Source organism: Cervus elaphus, chromosome 23 (assembly GCF_910594005.1).
Source record: "Cervus elaphus chromosome 23, mCerEla1.1, whole genome shotgun sequence".
Lineage (NCBI taxonomy): Eukaryota > Metazoa > Chordata > Mammalia > Artiodactyla > Cervidae > Cervus > Cervus elaphus.
Genome location: NC_057837.1, coordinates 65,127,109 through 65,149,178, shown reverse-complemented (window position 1 = coordinate 65,149,178; position 22,070 = coordinate 65,127,109). Strand labels below are relative to the sequence as shown.

Here is a 22,070-nt window from a genome sequence, read left to right as displayed (position 1 = left end):
AAAAGTGGATTCTTAACCACTGGACCACCAGGGAAGTCCCTGTCCTAATTTTAATTTTTATTAAATTAATATAAATTCATAATTAAAAAAACAGAAGCATGGCAATAAAAGAAAAATAGATAAATTGAATTTTATCGGAATTAAAAACTTTTGCACATCAAAGGACACTATGAAGAAAGTGAAAAGACAACCTACAGAATGGAAGAAAATGTTTATAGATCATATATCTGACAAGGGCCTATTATCCAGAATATGTAAAGAACTCCTAAATTTAACCACAAAAAGACAAACAGCCCCATTAAAGAGACTATCCCCATTAAAGAGACTATTTGAATATAATTATTTCTCCAAAGATACACAAATGACCAATAAGAACACGAAAAGGTGCTTAGAGTCAGTCATCAGGGAATGCAAGTCAAAATGACAACAAGATGCTGCTTTATACCTACTAGGGTGGCTGTAATTTTTTTTTAAAAGATGGAATAACAAGTGTTAGCAAAGATATCGTGAAACTGGAACCCTTATGCATTGCTGGTGGGAATGTAAAGTGGCGCAACTGCCGTGGAAAACAGTTTGGCGATTCCTCAAAAAGCTAGACATAGAATTACCATGTGACCCAGCAATTCCACTCCTGGGTTTACACTCGAAAGAACTGAAAATTGGACTGAAACAGATTCTTACATCCAGTGTTCATTGCAGCATTATTCACGGTAGCTATAAGGTGAAAAAACCCAAATGTCTGCCAACAGATGAATGGACCAAACAAATGTGGTATCAATATTTAAATACAGTAGAATATACTATTCAGCTATAAAAAGGAATGAAGTTCTAATATGCTGCAACATGGATGAACCCTGAAAACATGCCAGACACAAATGGACAAACCCTGTATCATTACACTTACATGAAAGATTGAGAATGGGGAAATTCAGAGGCAGAAGGTAGATCAGAGGTCACCAGGGGCTGGGTGGAGAGGGGAATGGGGCATTATTGTTTAATGGGTACAGAATCTCGATTTGAGGTGATAAAAAAGTTTTGGAAATAGATGTTGGTGATATACAATATTGTGAATATAGGTAATGCCACTGAATTACACACTTAAAAGTGATTAAAACGGCAAGTTTTATATATATTTCACAGTAACAAAATGAAAAAAATTAAAGAATTACCACACGACCCAGCAATTCTATTCCCGCGTATATACCCAAAAGACTTGAACACAGGTAGTCAAACAAAATCTTCTACATGAATATTCATAGCAGTATTATTCATAATAGTTTTATCTGCTATTATGAGTTTTATCCTGCTATTAGAGAGTTTTTATCCTGATGGTTACATAATTATTTCTTCATCTTTCATGTTACTACTGTATGTTACCAACACACCAGTATATTACCACGACTTTTGCTATTTTTATATAATTTGCTTTTGCTAACTCTAAAATTAAGTTTTGTTTTATTTTATTTTTTGGCCACGCCACATAGCTTGGGGGATTCTTATTCCCCAATCAGGGACTGAACCTGTGGCACAGCAGTGAAAGTGCTGAGTCCTAATCACTGGACTGCCAGGAAATTCTGAAGTTCTATTTTAAATTAAATCATAAAATTAAAAAACAAGAGGAACTACTAGGCTAACAATAAAATCAGTGATCTTATAGTCCATCCCTTCCTACTCCTGGGTTAGGTGCTCACTTTTAATATGAATAAACAACCAAAGATTACTAGACATTCCAAGAAAGATTCCAACTTAAAAAGATACATAGAAAGAAGGATCTAAAGGAAATAGAGACAACACAGAGACACACGAAAACTTAAATAAATATATATGTAGGTCTTAGAAAGATAGAAGATACTCTATCCACATAACAAGGAAAAAATGTTATGAAAAAGGAACAGAGTAAGAAAGTACTATTATACGGATGGCTGTAATAAACATTTGATGGACAGAGTGAAGTCAAGAAAACCTCCAGATCTCAATAGATTTCTCCAATAAAAGATACACAAGTAGCACATGCAAAAATACTATACACTTTATTAGCCACCATGGAAACACAAAGCCACAACAAGGTACTACTTTACCACTGTGATGGCTATAATCAAAAAGAGCAGTAATTACAAGAGTTCGTGAGGATGTGGAGAAATTAGAACCCTCGTGTGCTGCTAGTGGGAATGTTATAAATGGAGCAGTCACTATGGAAGTTCAGCAGGTTCCTCCACAAAATAACCATATGACCCAGCAATTCCACTTCTGGTTACATACACAAACTTGTACACAAATGTGCATAGCAGCATTATTCATACTAGCCTCAAAGTGGAAACAATTCAAATGTCCATCAACAGCCAAATGTTTAAATAAAATGCAGTATATACATAAAATGGAATATTATTCCATGATAAGGAATGAAAACCTGATACATGCTACAACATGAATGAACCTGCAAACCGTGACAAAAAAAGGGCAAAAGTGAGACACAAAAGACCTGTCATACGATCATACTGTATGACTCAATTTGCATAAATGTCCAGAATAGGCAAATCTGCAGAGACGGAATTAGTGGTTGCTAAGAGACAGTGGGGCGGAGGCGATGAGAAGTGACTGCTTCTAGTCATGGGGTTTCTTTTTGGAGTGATGAAGATGTTCTGAATTCAGATAGTAGTGATGGTTGCACAGCATTATGAGTGTACTAACTCTACTAACAGTAACACTGTAAAGGGGTAAATTTTATGGCATGTGAATTATATCTCAATAAAGTTGTTACAGCAAGGGGAAAAAAAGAAAAAGCCTTCTAGAAAGACAGACAATAAAAAGATAACAGACAAAAAAGATCTGAGACAGGGTCAACTCAGCAAACCCAACATCTGAGTGACAGCTGTTTCAGAGACAGAAAACAGAACAAGTAGAAGTGAGGGAATTATTTTTTAAAAATTAAGGTAAGACTATTTCTCAGAAACAAAAGGTCTGAGTCTCCACATACAAGTGGCCTATTAACTACTGGCACAAAGACCTATTCCAGGACACATCATCTAGAACCTTCACAAAAGAGGTAAAGTGAAGACTCTAACAGCTTCCAAGGACTGAGACCTGGACCAGCCTCAAACTTTTAGGCACAAGTGAAAGTGAAAGTCTTAGTTACTCAGTCATGTCCAGCTGTTTTGTGACCCCATGGACTGTAGCCCGCCAGGCTCCTCTCTCCATGGAATTCTCCAGACAAGAAACCTGGAGTGGGTTGCCATTTCCTTCTCCAGGGGATCTTCCTGACCCACATCTTCTGCATTGCAGTCAGATTGTTTACTGTCTGAACCACCAGTGAAGTCCACTTTTTTTTTTTAAGCACAAGTAATGGAAGCTAAGTACAATACAGCCTCTTTAAGGTTCTGAGGAAATGTTATTTAATATTATATATATATCTACATTTATATAAAAATAGTTGGTATTTATTATTTTCAACTTTACACTCAGCCAAACTATGAAGTCTGAGAAAAGACATGGTGGTTTCCAAAAATTTATCTCCAACTGAAGGTGTGCTCCAGTTAAGTGAAGGACTAAACCCAGGAGAGCAGAAGACCACATGGTCCAAAAAGCAGGAAAGTAGCTAAGGGCAGTTCCAGGTGATGAAAACGGAAGTCTCTGGACAGCAGCTAGGTAGCAGGCCTAGAAAGCAACCTGGCCAGAGCTGGGGACAGAGGGCACTGGGAAAGACAGGAGATCCTGAGATGATCTGATCCATCTGCACACCTGGGAAACAATGTTGGTGGGGGGCGGGCAGATCTCCTGGGGCATGTGAAAAAAATTACAAATAAGAGCTTAGAAAACAAAGTATACAAAAGAGGAGGCGACCATTCATTTTAGGAAAAAGAAAATGTATGAGACAATGAAATCCTACTACAAGGCTCTGCAGTGAACATCATTTACATGCTCACAGTAAACAGAAATATTGGTTGTTTTTTTAATGCCAAACTGATGTAATATATGGTGGGCGGGACATAGGAAGGGGAGGTGACACAGCTAAATATGAACTACTATGGCAGATTTCAATACATGATGATGATTAACTTGAGAGAAAATGAAAGGTACTCCCATTAAAAAGAAAAAGAAGAATGAAAGAAATATTGAAGGTAGATACCAGAAGACGGAGCGGTTAAGAGCTGAAGGTGGGGAAGGCTGAGGAAGAAGGGCAGAAGGCTGGATGATTTCCATTAGAAGCAGTTCAGGATCCATGCCTCTGCTCTGATTTTGTAAATACTAGTACTGTAAGAAGTTATTAGGTATATACCTCACAACAGTTCCCTGCACACCAGTGGGTGTGACATCAAAGCTGGGAACTGGCCTAGAGACAGTGGAAACAGGGACTCTGCGTCATAAAGGGGTGCCTTCCTCAGGCCCTGCCCACCAGGGGTCAGTGGGATGCTCCGTCCCTCCCGCCTGGTCTGTGAAGGGGAGCGAACTGGGGGCCAAAGCTTCCCCTCCCTGTACCAACCACCTGGGACTCCAGGCTCCCTGCATATTCCTAGATCTTTCCTGAACTAATTTCTCACGGGAATTTTTGGAAACAGGCATGGTATAGACAGAAACCTAAGTAGGGAAGTAGATGATTTCTGTCTCACCCATTCACAGTTCCTCACACCCTGCTGAGCCAGCCCACAGTTAGATCCTCGATGCCTGGCACACAGTAGGTGCTCAGTAAGGAACCGCTGAAGGCGTAGTTATGGTGCCGAGTTTCCATGTGTGGTACTTCCTCAGACCTTGAACATGCACCACCACATAGAGGGGAGGACTATCTCCACATTACAGGTAAGGAAACTGAGGCTCAGAGAAACCTGCCCAGGTCACTTCCCCAGGAAGCAAAGAGCTGGGATTCAACCCCGGGAGCGGCTGACCCCACCGCCTGTGCAACTAGCAGCCGCTGACATAAATTCTTTCTGGAAAAAGGCTGGTTATGTAGTTGCATAGAAGGAAGAAAAGCAAGAATGAAAATAAGAGGTGGGCTCACAACTGAGCCAAGAAGAGAACTTAAGAGACTCCCCCTGGCGAACCCCGGAGACTCGGGGCTGGCACCCCCACCACCCAGCCCAGAGAGCCGGCCTCGCAGCACCCACCTTCTTCAGAGAGGTTGTTCTCTTTGGTCTCCTTGTCCATCTGGCAGCACCAGCCCTCCAGCCGCTCAGTTTCCGCCTGGAGCAGCTTCAAGAACCAGTAGCCATCCCGGCGGCAGGCCCCGGGCTGTGCTGGCTCTGCCGGGGAGCTGGAGGAGGTCTCCAGCCAGGGGTCGGGCGGGGGCAGCGAGGACGCCTCCAAGGCAGGGTCGCTGTTGTCTCCATAGGAGAGGTTGCGCTTGATCTGGGCAATCTTGGGGGCCTGCCGGGGGCCGGCATCGATGCTGATGGAGTTGGGGTGTGGGGTGCAGTCTGGGAGGCTCTTCTCAGACGACTTACAGCTTGAGTCGTTGGCATCCTGGGTATCCGAGTCGGTGTCCCGTCGGGAGGACATGCTGTGAGAGGGGGCACTGCTTCTGTGGGGGGGGTGGGCGGGGAACGGCGTGGAGGAGGGGTGGGGACAGGAAAGGGTGAGTCACCAAGAGGGTCGGAGACCAGAGGCCACCCCGACCCGGACACACGGGAGACAGAGAAACGGATGCATCGTCTGCTCACCATGCGCCTGAAGCGGGTCCCACAGCCCCGTCTCATTCTCAGCTCAGCCCCCGCCCTGCCCGCACACGCACACACGGACAAGGTCATAAGGTTGCCTGTTTACTGCAGCGGGGCCAGGAAGCCCACCAACATTGGGGGTGCTGGGCTGTAGTTCTGCCCAGCCTCAGCCCCCGTGGCTGATTCCTCTCACGGAGCAAGCGCTCACCCTTGCTCATCAGTGCACCCAGCTGCCCGCCCACCCGGCCTTCCACGCCTGGACCACCGCCCGCACCCCCAACCCAGCTTGGTTATTAGAAATCCAGCAAGGAGAAGTGGGTTAGGGAGAGCAGGAGGAGGAGGCGTGGGAGAGGTGAGAGCGGAGGGAGGGAGAGGAGAGGGGAGAGGCAGCCACCACCTCGGTGCCACTTACCGCCAGTCGTCCTCTACCTGAACCCCGATGGACTGGAATTTGGTAGCGGGACTGGGCTCCTCGTTTGGCACTGGCTGAATGCAGTCAACCTTATTGAAGGACAACGACAGCCACGGCACGGGGACAAAGACAAAAATAAAAAAACAAACACCACACTTGCTGCTGAAATTCACATTAGTGGGACGACGCAAATGGACGAGCGGACAGACGCACACGAGGCATGCGGACACTGCACGTGGGCCCGAGGCCGGACCAGGTGAAGCCGGGCACTGCTCATTCGCGCGGAGGCGGGCGGGCAGGCGGGCGGGAGGTGGGATGGGGTGGAGAGGACCGCCTTTCCCTACTCTGAGGAGGGTGCCATCACATCGATCGCTTTGGGTCCGTTGTCCTCCGAGAGGTGGGAACCGTTCCTTCTAGTCCTCTCCTTTACACGCATCAGAGAGAAGAAAAAAAAAAAGGACAACGAAAGAGAAAGAAAACACACACACACAAAGCCACAGCCGTTATCTGGTGTAGTTGAAGCCGGGCTGTCTTGAGGCAGAGGTCACTCCCCCAACCCTGCAGCTGAAGGGCAGGCTGGGGCCGCCGCACGAGGGGCAAACCCCGGGCAGCGGTTCTGGATTTGAAAGCTGTCACCAAGGCCACAGCCGGCCCAGTCCCTGGGCCCTACGGGACGCCATCCCTGGGCCTTGATCACACTCGGCTGAGGTTACCGTCAGCACCAGGTGGGCCGGGGGAGCAGTAAGGACCAGAGCCATGTGCAAGGTTGGCGCTCTTTCTCTATACCAGTGATGCCCTGAGCCTACCTTTCATTCCTGGGACAGAGGTACGTGGCCACAGAGTGGCCAGGCCAGCCCCTCTATCACCACTCATGAATGAGGGAGAACCCACACTTGAGCCAGGGCGCGAGGCAGCAAGGAATGGGACGAGGGTTGTTGGGACTGTCACTGAAATTGGAAGCTCTGGTCTCTTGGTTTCACAGAGGCTTTCTGGGACAGGGCTGAACACCAGGCACTTCCCCGCCATGGAGGGTGTAACTGCATGTCTCCTTCAGCTAGAGCCAGCTCAGGGGACGGGGCATCACCAGCTCCCAAGAACTGCTTGGAGAGCTTGGATTGGGGGGGGGGGGTGATCCGACGGGGAGAAGCCTAGATGGGCCCGAGAGCCAGAGTTCACAGCCCCGTGTGAGCCTCTGAGTGTAGGAATCAGAGTGACTCTAACTCTCTCTTGGGTCTTCTGTAAAGATGAGAGCATCTGGCTTGGCCAAGGAGAGGGTGGGGCTGCCCAACCAAGACTAGGCTATTTTCTGTACCCCTCAGAATCCCTCCAGAGTGACATACAGGCCAAGGGCTGAACTTCTTATGAAGCAGACCAGAAAACATAGTGTCCCGGCCAACTTTCTTGTATCCATGGCGAAACTGTAGCCCAGAGCTGCCTAAACTCTGCCTCCCCAAGAAGCAGGTGCAAGCAATCAGCCAGTGAGCCATCTCTGGTCCATTCAGCCCTCCTTAGAGTCCCATGTTCCTTCTATAATTCTGGTGCTTTGTTGTGCACTTGGCCAGGCGTGGCCAGGGAAACGGAGATCCTGTCTGCTCTAAGCCACCACACATGCCACCTGGATGTCCTTGATCGCCATTTGGGTTAGGAAGGGATCTGCCTTCCTCAAGCTCTCAGCCCACTGTAGCTGCCCTCCTCACTCCCCACCCCCGCCCAGAGTGTGCTTTACTTAATTAAGGGTGTAGAACAGCTTTTGGAAAGTTGCAAGGTGGGGCTGAGGTTCCCCCCGCTCAGCTCACACACAAGTATTGATATGAGATCATGCAGGAGGCACCGTGCGGCAGTGCGGGGGAAGCTAGCGCACAGTGAGCCCAGCTTCCTGAAGCGTCTCCTGGCTTTGGCCCCTCAGTCCCAGGGACTTATCTGTCTGGATCCTTTCTTGCGGAGGGAGGCGTCAGGACCGATGTCCCACTTCTCAATCTGCTGTGGGCTTGGCAACCTACCTGTCCCCAAGGCCCGAGAAGGCTCTGGGCAAAGTCCCCCGGGAGCAACCCCCAAGGCTCCAGGGCCCTGGGTCCTGGTCCCCCTGGCCCTTGGCATCTACGCTCCACGCTGCTCCCACCACCAGGCAGGGCTGCAGCCTCCGCACCTGAGCTGACCTTGGATCAGAGAACTGTCGGGCCAGTCCTGTCTCCCACACGTCGGCTGGCAGGGCAAAGGGTGGAGTGAACAGACAGACAGAGGAGGACAGGCAAACAGTGGACAGGAGATGGCTGGCTGAGTGTAACTACATTCACCGGGACAACCCATCATTGGAGCAGGGACACACGCCCACAGCTGCACGGCCCGCACCATGTTCAGGCGACCTCGAGGAAGGCGTGGCTTATGGGTGGAATTTGGTTTGGCCACTTGGGGCCAACCCCCCAGAACAGACAAACCACCGTGACCCGGGAGACCTAGTGGGCCTCCACCAGATGTAATTACACGCAGGCAGGTGCGCGGTGCAGGCCGAGGACAGAGTGTGAAAGGGGCCCCTACTTGTATTCCTATAGATGACAGTTTCCTTTTGGGGACGGCCTCGGGGTGGGATTCAGAGCTGGTCAGCGTCCCTTGTTCGCTCTTCAGAGCTGCATGTTTTGGGGGTGGCTCGGGGGCCTCGGGGGCTGGGGTGACGCCGCCCCGTGTCACGCTGGGCGGGCGGGTACTGCTGTCTAGGCTGTCCGAGGAGTTGCTCAGGCCAGACTGGCTCGTCACTTCGCTCTTGTGGTCCTGGCTGTCCAGGTAGGTGTCCTGGGCGGACTCGGTGCTGCTCTGGACTGTGACGGAGATGAACGGCTTTGACGTGGTGCGTGGAGGGACCGGTGGCGGGGTCTTCTTATACGCCACTAGGCATGATGAACCTGCAGATGGGTGAGAGGAGGGCAGGACAGGGGTGAAGCCGCCAGCCTTCTGGAGCCCCTTTCAGGGCTGAGGTCCCACCTGACCCGACCCTAGCTCTGGCCTCGGTGAGGATTTCTGGAGGAGAATGGGGATCAGATACAGCCATGACCAAGACAGACAGACCTGAGCCCTGCCCATCCTCATGCTGAGCCAAGGTCAAGTCTAGTGGGGGACCAACCACAGGGACCAACACACCCTCCCCCTCTTAGTCCTACAAAAGGCATTATCCAGCTGGGGTACCCACGTGGTCAGGACAGTTAAAGAATGGTTAACCTCACTTGTCCTCAAGCTCACTGGGACCTGCCACTCCCCTTCTCGTCCTTCCCTCCTACTCTACCTTCCCTCCACCCTGCTTCTCTGCGCTGAAGCCCCCTCCCTGTCTGGTCAAAGACCAACACATCCTTCAGGGCTCAGTCATCCCCACAGGGTGCCGTTCCGCTGCACCACCTCCACCTCCTTATGTGAGAACACACACCAGTCCGCCTCCCCCAAGATTCCACCACGCCCAGGCAGACTCCCCGTTTCCAGCAAGACTCAGGGGATTAAGACCTGCCCTGGGTGGGAGGGAGGGTCTCAGTGTCCCTTTCCGATCCTGGCCCAGGGCTGGCTCCACTTTCGGTCTGAAACAGGAGATGCTGGTCAACTAGCAGAAGCTACTTCCTCTGAGGGGTGAGGTCACATCCAGTGGCTTTTCTTGGCATCTTAACTCCAAATGCCCGTTCCCCAGTGAGGATGGAAACAGCCTCTACCCAGGTGAGGACCACAGGAGCCAGAGGAGGGGCTCTAAGCCTTGCCTTCAAGCGGCTGCCAATCAAGGTGATGGTGATGGCGCAGAGCCACCGGGGCCGTGGAGAAGACACAGGAGAACCCATTCATCTGCCCCACGAGATGTCACCACGCAAACATAAGAATGACCAAAATAAGAAATGGTGACAACACCAAATGCTAGTGAAGATGTGGAGAAATGGAATCGCTCGCACATGGCTGGTGGGAATGTAAGATGATACAGCAACCCTGGAAAACGATCTGGCAGTTTCTTTTAAAATTAAACATGCAAATATCATGCAATCCAATAACCACACTCTTGGGCGTTTAGCCCATAGAAATGATAACATGTTCACAAAAAACTTATGTGTGCATGTTCATGGCAACTTTATATGATATAGGCCCAAACTGGAAACAACCCAGATGTCCTTCGATGGGTGAGTGACTATGGTGCACCCAGACCACAGAAGACCACTCAGCAGCCAGAAGAAAGAAACCACTGATACAAGCAACCACTTGGATGAATGTCAGGTGAATTATGCTTCATGAAAAAGCTATCTCAAAAGTTACAGATCATGTGACTCTATTTATAAAACATTACTGAAATGACCTAATTATAGAGATGGGAACAGATTAGCAGTTTGTGCGGAGACTAGGGGGAAAGAGTGATGAGGAGGATGAAGCGACTTGGTTATAAAAGGGTGACAGGGAAGACCCCAGTATGTGCGAATTGATGGGAGCTGTGTATCTTGACCGTGCTGGTGGATACAGGCACCTGCACTTGTGATGAAAGCACATTCGATAAAATACACCACAGGTGATACAAGTGAAGATGGCGAAATCTGAGTAAGATTGCTGGGCTGTATCTATGTCAGTATTCCGACTAGGACAGCAGACTACAGTTCTGCAAGATTTTATCACTGAAGGAAACTGGGTAAAGGGTACCAGGATCCCTCTGTATTATTTCCTGCAAGTGTATGTAAGTGATCATTGCCTAAAAATAAAAAGCCGACTCATTGGAAAAGACCCTGATGCTGGGAAAGATTGAAGGCAGGAGGAGAAGGGGACGGCAGAGGATGAGATGGTTGGATGGTATCACCGACTCGATGGACATGAGTTTGAGCAAACTCCAGGAGATGGTGAAGGACAGGAAAGCCTGGCGTGCTGCAGTCCGTGGGGCCGCAAAGAGTCAGACACGACTGAGTGACCAAACAACAAAAATAAAAAACGTAATTGAGATAATCCACCTGTCTGCTCATCTGACAGACACATGTACCAGGCCAGGCCCGCACTGGGGACCAGGACAGTTAGGGGCCCTCCTCAGCAGAGAGACAGCTGTGACATGAGTGCTTCAATAACAACAGAGGCCACCACAGAAGAGCCCCGGAGCCAGAAGCCACGTCTCGTGCCTGATCCAGTCTAGGGGACTCAGTGCTCCGGGAGCTCAGAGCTCAGAGCACTCAGCTCCTCCTCTGTCCAAAATTCCCCAGCCTGCTCCGGGAGCCCCTTGGACAGACGTACCTGCTACATCACTGAGGTCAGACAGCCCAGGGCCAGCACGGCTCTGACTGCTTTCTCGTTCTGAGGGAGATAGGCCTAGGGGTGAGCCAAAAGTTTACCACTCCCCAGCCCCTGGTGGGAGACTGGACTGGTTCTCTGACCAGGCCCGGGCCAGTCTCCCTCAAGAGCTGGACACGTAAAGCAGCCTGTTGAAGCCCACGGCCAGCAGAGCCCGGACTCACCGGGGATTTCATGATTCGTTTGTTTGGTTGGCCTGAATGTCCCAAGGAGGCATCAGTGGAGTTTTCTTCCCCAGGAGGAAGTCTCAATCCGCTCAAAATGCTTAAGGGGGGACACTTCCCTAAGAACATCTCCCTAAAGGGGGTGACAGTGAGCCTGAGGACCCAGAACTGGGCTCTAAGCTTAGCTGAGGCCCTGTGATTGCAGTCGGGGTCCTTGTCTCCCACTTGTGTTGTAGGCTGACACTGGCCTGAAGGAGTCAATCTGTGCAGGGACCCGCCCCACCCAGGAGACAATGGGACTGTCCACAGTCAAGGGCCTGAACAGAGGACTGACCCTCCAGTCTCTCTCTCAGGGTGTGTAGGCCAGAGTCCTGCTGAGGCAGCCACTCATTAGAGAGACAGAGAGAGAAAGAGAACGTGAACTAGGGGAGGCCAGGTCAGATAGCCAGATGTGATAAAAGGACAAGTGAACTTATCTCGGATTCTCTATGTCTCTGGGGGCACAGGTGACAGACAAGTGGTGTGACTAATGGACTGGATTTCGAGGCCTTGGGGCCTCTGTGGGTGGGGGGAGTCACTCACCTGTGAGCACTGTACCCCCACCCCCACCCAGGGCAGGAGGATGGGGCCTGACTTTATGGTACAGTTCTCTTTCACAGGCATGAAATGCCAAGAAATACAGGCTGACGCCTCCGCAGCCCCTTCCAGCATCCAGATGCAGCCAGTCTGTGTTCTGAACTCCCGCACTTCCTCCCACCTTGGGGCTTTTACACATGCTGTCCCTTCTGCCTGGAAGGCTTCTCTCAGCTCCTAACGTTTCAAGGGTCACTTCCTCCCAGAGGCCTCCCCTGACTGCTCCCTAATCTGGCGTCTCTCAGCATCTCCATCAGAGCACCTGCCACGTTTGTCATCCGCTCATCTTAGCAAATCTTGCCAGTGGTTACAGGCCTGACGTGGATGGGGGACTCTGTCTGTCTTGGCACAGCAGGTCGTATCCCAGGCCCACGGTGATGTCTCAAGCACAGAAAGCTCTCTAAGTATTCGCTGAATAAGAAAAAGAACCTCAAAAAAAAAAAAAAATAAAAAATAAAAAAAAAAACAAATAAAAAAAAAGAAAAAGAACCTCACCACTACAAAAAAACCCTCGGGTGCTGAAAATCAAGATTTAGCCATAGTGAAGGCTTCCGGCACTTTAGAACCTGAGGTTCTAGTCCTGTCCCAACTTTGGAGCCCTTCCTGTTTGGTCCCACCTTCCCATCCCGACAGCCTCACCTCCCGCCCTCCCACCCCCTCAGCATGCCCCTTCGAGCTTCAGAGAGCCCTCCCACCCTTTCCCAAACATGCCACACTCTTCATGCACTGAAGCCCTCTTGCACATGCATCATCTCAGGCAAAACCCCTCTGCATATCCTCCGTGTTTCCTGCTCTCCGGCCCATCCCTCCACCCCCAGCCCTTTCTGGCCCAGGCAGAGTCTGACCCTCTCCTCTGGGGCACTCAGGCCTGTGGCCAAGTCTCTGACTGAGTGTGTGTCCCATGCGTGTCGGCAGCCAGTCCCCAGTCCAGAGAGGGTGCACAACCATCATTTGCCAATGAACTTTAGAGGAAGAAAATGCCCCGAGACCCAAGATGTTGGCGCCGGCCAGGATGTGACTGCGGCCCTCCCTGCCCTGTGTGGGGACGTTCTGTGTGCCGCACTTGACACCAGCGTGGTGAGTGGGGCCAACTCTGTGTCCATTCACCCTGGAAAGCTTTCAGACCTGCCCTGGGAAGCTTGGGGGTGAGCATCACTCCAGGATGACTGGCTCCTCCAGCTGGTTCTTGTGTGTATTTTTAAAGATCCTAAGAGAAACGTCTGCTGAGCCCCAGCGCTGTCTGCGCACTGCACTGCTGAGCTCTGGGGGCTGCGTGCCTCCCTGCCCTAACCTTGGCCCGGCTGGTCCCTCACGCCCAGGCTCAGACAGAAGTTGGCTGTGCGAGGCCGCCTGCCCCCGGCCCCAGACATCCAGCCCAGCCTCCCTACCCCACTGTGCACAAGCCCTTGCTTCTTCTGAGAAGGGGCCCCCTTTATCTCATTTCTGCCTTCTGCACTAAGATTTTACCCAGCAAACTCTCAGCTTGGAATAAATTTGCTTCTGCACGTTGTTTGTCTTTTTTAATGTCAAGGTACAGAAGAAGGCCAATCAGAGTTCACATGCTCAGAGGAGTGGCTGTGGTTCCCCAGCAACCTCAGGAGGCTAACCCCCCTGCAAGTGCTTTGGAGGCCCAGCCCGGCCCTCAGGTCGGCTGGTGCCCAGGAGCCGAGCAGGAGGCAGCCTCAACAGTGTGGAAGCCATGGCCGCAGGCTCTGCAGAAGAGCCTGTGGACCCACCCGAGACCCTGTGCAAACAGATCTGACCTCAAAGCCAGACCCCTACACTCCCTTGGCTGGCTCTGCCAGGCTCCGGGGAGGGCTTGTTGGAGGAAGGGCTGTCTGAGAACCTGTAAGATCTCTCTTTGTCTCATGCAACAGGTCAACACGCAACTAAACTGGGCGGCTCACTTGCTATGATAAAAACAGAAGTCAAGGCTCCCCACCCACTCGGCCTCCAATTCCCCTTCCTTCCCTGTCTCCCTCCCCAAAGCAGAGGATGCTGGGAGAAAATCCCAGGAACAGACTGGCCTCTGAGATCCACTTTCCTGTTGACGGCCCACATGCCCCCTGCTCTTCCCTCCCTGTGCCAGCCTGGAACCACCTCCCTCACTGCTCCTTAGAACAACAACATCAAACTTTAATTTCAAACACCAGTAAGAGGGACTGGCAGCACTTCTCCCCCCAACATCCTCCTGGGGACTGAGTGCACCCAGCCAGGGGTTTCTTAACTACCTCCCCATCCTTCCCTTCTCTCCTGATGGAGAGCCAGCCCCCCCCCAGATGCCCCACACTGCTGCTCCCTGGCTCCCCGACCTCCTGTCTTACCTTTCCCATCCCTCTTTCATGCTGGTCAATGGGCCACTTAAGGAATCCAATCACACCACTGCTTTGAAGCTTTTCCGTGGTGCCACCTCCCTCCCAGTGGAACTGGAACAAACCCTTCGGGGGGAGGGGGGTCCGGGAGGGTGGCCTCAGGGCCTCCAGAACCTGCACTGACCTCCCACTCTGAAGTCCACAGGAGCCAAGAGGTTACCAAGGTGACACTCTGGGGAAGACAAAGCCAGCTGTCCAGAGGGGACGTGCTCAGGACACACTCCTGTTGGTGACGGTTCCAATACTAACTGCAGACCTCACGGAGCGAGTGCTCCATCTACACCCAGCCCTCATTATTCCCAAGTCTGTAATGTGAGTTTGCCTACGCACGAAGACTCATCTGTAACCTTTAAATCAACACTTGCGGGGCTTTTGTGGCCACTGGCAGAGACCGACAATTCGAATCGCCCACCACACAGGTTCCCAGCTGACAATGAACAAGGCGACACTGTCCTTCTGTTTCGGCTCATACTGTAAACAAGCCTCCTTTTCCTGGTCTACTTAATGCTGTGCTTTCACATTTTTCTGTGTTTTTTTGTTGCTGGTGGTGATTTCTCAGTTTGAAATGGCCTGAAGTATAGTGCTGAAGTGGTGTCCAGTGTTGTTAAGTGCAAGAAGATGTTTTTTCCATAAGGAGAAAACGTGTGTGTCAGACAAGCTTTGTTCAGGTGTCAGTTATGGTGTTATTGGCCAAATTCCACATTGACAAATCCACAATATACTAAATAGGTGTCTTTAATAGAAACCTTGGTGTTTTCTGCTGGCAGCTGGTAGACGTGCAGGGACTCTGCATTTCCCATTGGAACAATGGTTCAGTATCGCTAATTCAGTGTCTGTGAGACAGTATGTGTGTAAGTACCGTGAATAATGAGAATGGATTGGACTTTGGCCAAACAAACCCTCAGAAAAGGTATATGAAGTAGGTCTGTTGTTGTCCCGTTTTGCAGGTGGGGTTCAGAGAAGTGAGGAGACTCAGCCGAGCTCACCTTACAGCCAGGCAGTATTAGGGCCAGGGCTTGAACCCAAGTTACCTGAAGTCTGACCGCTCCCCCATGCCCCAGCCACTGCACCAACTCCATGAGGGTCACATGGAGGCAACATCCTTGAGCAGGTCAACTACTTCAACCAGAAAGTGGGGTGTGACACCCCAAGTGCTCTGAGTGGGATCCAAAGAGCTGGCAGGTATGGAGATGCTTTGTAATCCTGGGGTGGCCCCTGCAACTTCAGTCACCATGGTTTCTGGATGAAGGAGAGACTGATCACCTTCTGGGGGACAGCTGGGGGCCTTTCTGGAAGACATTAAGGTTGACTGGGTCTGGCAGGATGGACCAGAGTCACCGAAGGCAAGCAAAGACAGGGTTTTCAGGTTGGGGGGTGCTCTGAGCAGAGGAGCAAGGCAGAAGAGCTCAAGACGTGGGCAGATTCGAGCAGGGCATGGCTTGGCGAAGTGGAATTCAGGTAATTCAGGTGGTGGAGGGAAGCCAGGGGGCCTGAGAGAGGGCGGCCTCCTCTCGGATAGGGTCCTTGGTTTCCTGGGGCTGCCCAGACTACGGGAACAGTGCAACCTTCTTCTTGCCCAGAGAATCCCTCACACAGTCCCTCTGAACTGGTCTATAGTCGGAGGATTCCACAGCCCACAGACCTGACTGCAGCTGGAAGGGCGTTATTGCCTCCTATCTCACGGCCTGGCACACGAGGCAGCCCTGCGTCAGGCGCCAAGGCCATCTCAAGTCCAGAGTGTCTAGATGAACCTGCGCCTCACTCCCTCACGTCGGCCTTGTTCTCCTGGAGAGGGGACCCCCTGCACTCAGCTACACACTCCAGGAGCCTGGAGAGTCCCACCCGCTCCTCCCCGGCCTCCCCCACAAAAGCACATGTCACAGAGCCAGGCTCCTCTCTATCCCATCAGCCTGGTCCAGTCTTCCACTTCCTACCCTCCCACCTCTCTGCTTTGTCAGTGGCCCAACTCACCCATGACCACGCTCCAGACAGTAACCCAAGGAGTTATTTCAAAGTACAAATTAGATTACTGCCTCCCTTTTCTGAAGTTTTTCAAAGGCTCCCCACTCCATAACGTTGCCTACTTTGGCCTGTGACAGGCACTGCCCCTTCAGGCTCACTCAGTTCCTGCACTTCCCCCTTGCTCATTCTGTTCCAGTCACGCTGCTGTTCTATAAACACTGCAAGTGTGTGCTCACCTCAGGGCCTTTGAACCTGCTGCTCCCTGTCTGTGATGCTCCCACCCCCATCTCTGCACACCTACTCCTTCCTAAGCTGCTCTCATCACTGCTGCCCACTCAGGTCTTGGCTCAGGGGTCATATCCTTGATGGGTCCTCCCTAACCACTCTTGTCTACAGCTGCTGTTCTTGCTCTGAGGACTTTGTTAATTTCATCGGACACTGATAACCTACTGGTTCGCTTGTCTTCTGTCCTCTCCCCGACCAGATACACATCCTGGGGATCTAACATAGCTTCCTGAGAGAGTGTGTGTGTTAGTCACTCAGTCGTGTCTGACTCTCTGTGACCCCACGGACTACAGCCTGCCAGGCTCCTCTGTCGGTGGGATTCTCCAGGCAAGAGTCCTGGAGTGGGTTGCCATTTCCTTCTCCAGGGGATCTTCCTGACCCAGGGATTGAAGCCGGGTCTCCCGCATTGCAGGCAGACTCTTTACCGACTGGACCCTGAATATTTTATAGAATTGAGATGCTTTCCCAGCACCAAGCCCAATACAGGGTTGAGCTCAGTAAATATTTATTGAATGATTGAACAAACCTGTTTGACAGCTGGATAGACTGAGGCTCAGGGAAGAATGAGTTACTCCTGACTTGGAGCTATAATCTGATGCCCAGGGCAAACACTCTGAAAAACTCCCTGTGAATTGGTACAGACACTATGGATAATAATATGGTGGTCCCTTAAAAAACTAAAAATAGAGCTACCATATGGCCCTGCAACACCACTCCTGGGCATACATCTGGAGAAAACCATGACCTGAAAGGATACATGCACCTCGAAGTTCACTGGAGCACTGTTTACAACAGCCAAGACATTGAAGCAACCTAAATGTCCATTGACAGAGGAATGGATAAAGAAGATGTGGTACGTATATACAATGGAATATTACACAGCTATTAAAAAGAATGAAACAATGTCATTTGCAGCAACATAGATGGACCTAGAGATTCTCACAGTGAGTGAAGTAAGTCACTCAGACAAAGAAGGAGAGATACTGTATGACATCCCTTATAGGCAGAATCTAAAAAGAAATTATAAAAATGAACTTATTTGTAAAGTAATTAGCCTCCAACTAATGAAAATAATTGGGAAAAAAAGAAAATGAACTTATTTACGAAACAGAAGCAGACTCACAGACTTAGAGAATGAATTTATGGTTGCCAAGGGGTAGGGATAGAGGGAAGGGATAGTTAGGGAGTTTGGGATAGACATGTACACACTGCTGTATTTAAAATAGATAACCAACAAGGACCTACTGTATAGCACATGGAACTTTGCTCATGTTATGTGGCAGCTTGGATGGGAGGGGAGTTTGGGGGAGAATGGATACATGTGTATGTATGGCCAAGTCCCTTCACAGTTCACCTGAAACTATCAAAACACTGTTAATCAATACAATATAAATTGTATTCCCAATACAATATCCCAATATAAATTGTATTCCCAAAAACTACATCCCAAAACAAAATAAAAAGTTTTTAAAAAATAAATAAAAAACAAAGAGAAAAGATCCCTTTAGGTCAGCCCCCAACACACACACACACACACACACTATACAAGTGCAGCCTGGTGGGAGGTAAAGCTTGGAGCAATTCTGTTTGAAGTTAAGTGATGAAGCCGTGCTTCGAGCAATGTCTTCCAGGCGAGGCCTATCTTACGCACAGATTTAAAAGGATCATGACTGAGTGAGTACTGGGCCAGGTACTACTTTATTCCAGACACAAGCCTGGGAGGGGAGATAATCATCACTGATGTTTTATAGATGAGAGAACAGGCTTTTAGCTTTCCAGAGTGGCTGTGGGGCTTCCCTGGTGACTCAGTGGTAAAGAATCCGCCTGCCAATGCAAGAGACTTGGGATCGATCCCCGGTCCGGGAATACCCCATGTGCCTCGGAGCCCCATGTGTGCTGCAACTACTACTCAGCCTGAATTCTAGAGCCTGGGAACCGCCACTACTAAGCCCATGTGCCTCAACTACTAAAGCCCAAGGACCTAGAGCCTGTGCTCTGTAGCAACAGAAGTCATCACGACGAGAAGCCCATGCACCGCAATGAAGAGGAGGCCCCACTCACCGCAACCAGAGAAAAGCCCTCAAAGCAGCAAACACCCAACACAGCCATAAATAAATAAAAACTATTAAAAAGGAAAAAAGAGTGGCTGTGTAGAAAAGTCTGCTCTGTGAGACCATGGTGGGCCGTGTACTTTGCACAGGGTCTAATCCCTTAGTTTTCCCAGCTAAGTGGGTTGGCCTTGAATGGGCATCAGAAGTTTAAACGTCTACGGGACACCAGGCCTCTAATGCCTCTGGCCCCTGGCTGTCAGGTGGAGACATGGGTGAGCGAAGCCAGAAATATCTGGTCTTAAAAATAAATAAATAAAACCTCAAGATTAAAAAATGGAGTTAGTTAATCCAAAGTTTAAAAAAAAAAAAGAAAACCACTGTGCTGGTACATGCCCGCCTGCTAACAAGGCCCATGGCACAGAGGTCTGTGACTGCTGGAACTGCTGCCCTCAGACCTCCCTGCTCCTTCTGGAACCCCAGCTCCTCTCCCCCTGCACCTCAGAAAGCTGGTCCCCAAGAACCTCCTGCGAAGGCAGGAGACCCTTTGGAACTTTGAAATCAAGGCAGCAGGAGGCCCCTCTGGCACTATGTCAGGTCTGCTGGGCGAAAGCGGAGAAACCCCTTCTGCTGGCAGGCCATGTCTGGTCGCGGGCTCATGGCACCAGGGCACAGGGGATGGTAGAGCCCATCAGGAACACAAACGGCTGCCCCCTCTTCAAGGCCCTGGAGCAGCTGCCTGAGAAGGACCTGCTCGGTTGCTGGGGCAACAGCCTTGGCACCCTCCAGAGACAGCTGCTCCTTAGAAAGCCCCGCTCACATCCCAGTTGGGCTCAAGGTCTGAGGTGGTTCTGTCCTGACATGTTCAGGCCAGAGGGGCTGGAGGATGGGGTTAAGCAATGCCCTCCGGATGGACCCACAGTTCAGGTCATCTGGTTCTCTGAGGACAGCGAGCTGCCAGTCAGATGACTCATAAGCTCCAGGGCATCACCCCAGACGGAGGGCTGGTCGTGAACTGGCCTAGCATGAAAAGATGTAACTGTATCAGATCATCAACTCCTCACCAGGCCTATCGTTCCCACTTCAAAGAGGAAGACAGTGAGGCTCAGAGAGAAGTTAACAGCCCCAGGTCAGGCGGCCAGAATCTGAGCTCTGGCTTTCTGATTCCAGAGCCAGCACTCTAGCTGCTGCTTCACCATCCTGCCCAGGACTGAAGGCAGGTGCCACTCAGCCAGGCCTGCGAGATATTGGCCAGGCCAGCGCCCCAGTCAGAACCCTAGTCTTGGTCCTCACACAGGGTCTGGCAATATCCTCTGAGTGGGTTAGCTGGTGGTGCCTCTGGCTCTGCTGCTCATGGCGACAGAGGTCTGGTGCTCCTGGACCAGAGCCCCAGCATATGGACAAAAAAGGTGCCCTGCCTGCCTGTGATCACGGCCACCCAGCACCCTTCTCCCCTGGATGTGCAGTCCTGGACACACAGACCCTTTACCAGAAAATACCAGAACCCCTGACATGGGTTTCCCAGTCACTCAGGACTTTCCCAGCTCGGCTAAATCTCACTACAGCCTCAAAGCAGAGACCAGAGAGGTTAGGCCACTTGTCCCAGGTCACATAGCTGGTTGACAGGGTACTGTGACTGGAACGAGGATATGAAACTCTCAAATTCCAGGGTCTGAGGAGACAGTAATTCCAGTGATTATTGAGCCAGATTCTGGGGACCCCCAAGAGGGCCTGGGGAGCCTGGCTGACTCCCAGCAAGGGCCCTCGGGGGGGCTCCATTTTCCTCTTCCCCTCCATGTGGAATTTCCCCATGTGGTATTTTGAGCTCCACCAGACTAATTCAACCTCTTCATAGTACAAATGAGGAGACTGAGGGTCAGAAAGGCAAATGTGCTGCTCCCCAAAGAGCAGGTACCAGAGCAACAACCTTGCCCGGAGCTCTGAGTGTGTGTGTATTCCCCATGTCCCCCTGCCCCCCACCCCACCTCCCAGCCTGGAGACCACCAGCTCCAGACATTCAGGGAGTCACCCACCTGTGGCCGAGCCCTACCTCCTCCAGCCCCTAACCAGCATGCTGTTTCTCAAAAAACATTTCCATCATTACCACGACTGTATCCAGTCAGCAACCTGTCAGGCAACATTCACCCCTTGCCACCCGTTCTGTTCTGGAATCTCCCGCAAGCATCCTTTTATTTCTCCCCAGAGACCTGCCTGCAGAGTTGGCTCTGCCAGAAGCTCTGCTGAGGCCCCTGCCCTACCCCGCAGGACACCTTATTACTATCACCCCTGGGAGTCCAAGCTTTAAAGAGATGCCAGCAGTTACTGAATCATGATTTTTCTTGTACATTAAAGCTATAAACTCTAGTGAGGAGGTGCTGACAAGTAGAAGATGGCCCGTTACAGGGCCACTATGGCTCCAGCCCAACAGAAAAACTTGATGTGGACAGCCCCTGCCTGGCCTGGCGGAGGAGTAGAGGATGGAGGATCCAAGATTTGGCTTTTCAAATACTATTTGACTTGTCAAATGCTGGCTCTAGCATGTGAACCTCGCTGCGGCCTTTCCAAAACTCTAAAGTCCCAGGAGCCCAGCCTGGGAAGTGCCAGTTAAAAGAGCGAGCCTCTAAAACCATCCTCACTCCCAGAGGGCTGACGTCAAACCCTGGTAACGGGTCACAAAAAGCCTGGCTTTTGACAATCTGTCCCAGGACCCCCCATCCAGTGTGCAAAGCCAGACACTGCCAGGCCCTGTGCACCTCGATTGCTGGCCTCTTTCATCATTCTGAATGACCAAGCGGATCCCAGAATAGAAACACGGTGTTAACAGGCTCATTCACTGTGCCTGGAGTGACAGGTGGCCTATCTGGTGACAGAATCTGGAGCCAAGAACCCCGGGCGGCCGAGAGACGGGATGAGATGAACGGTGCAGCAGTGAATGGGGAAAACCGTGAGTTCAGCTCAGGTCAGCCCAGGCTGGCTGCCTTCTGTGGTGCCAGGCCTGGGGACAGGGACACAGGAAGGGAAAGGGCCCTGGTCCTCGGAGCTTATATTAAGGTCCTGAGTTCAGGATCCCAAGTTAGACAATTACACAAAGCAGCAGACATGTGGGAAAATGCCTTCGTGACTCCAGTGGATCACAGACACAGTCTGAGGCTATGCCACCAGAGGAAGGTGCAGGACCAGGGAGGGGGCAGCCCCACGGGGCTCCTGGGGAAAGCAGTGGGGACTGTTGGTGGCTGTGGACAGGGGTGTTGCCAAACTGGAGCCTGATG

General features: G+C 51.0%; 1 protein-coding gene across 5 annotated transcripts in view; it reads right to left on the bottom strand.

Moving 5' to 3' along the window:
• The window catches only part of DLGAP4 (DLG associated protein 4), a 138,929-nt gene that overhangs the window by 24,165 nt on the left and 92,694 nt on the right, over window positions 1–22,070 (bottom strand). For 4 of the 5 annotated variants that reach the window (XM_043884382.1, XM_043884381.1, XM_043884383.1 and 1 more), the window contains 3 exons: window positions 8,593–8,954; window positions 6,058–6,146; window positions 5,097–5,509 (listed from right to left, as the gene is read on the bottom strand). In XM_043884382.1, the coding sequence (XP_043740317.1) occupies window positions 5,097–5,509; window positions 6,058–6,146; window positions 8,593–8,954 (864 nt within the window). Of the gene's footprint in view, window positions 1–5,096; window positions 5,510–6,057; window positions 6,147–6,401; window positions 6,482–8,592; window positions 8,955–22,070 lie in introns of all 5 variants that reach the window. The other variant, XM_043884385.1, reaches the window with a different exon arrangement.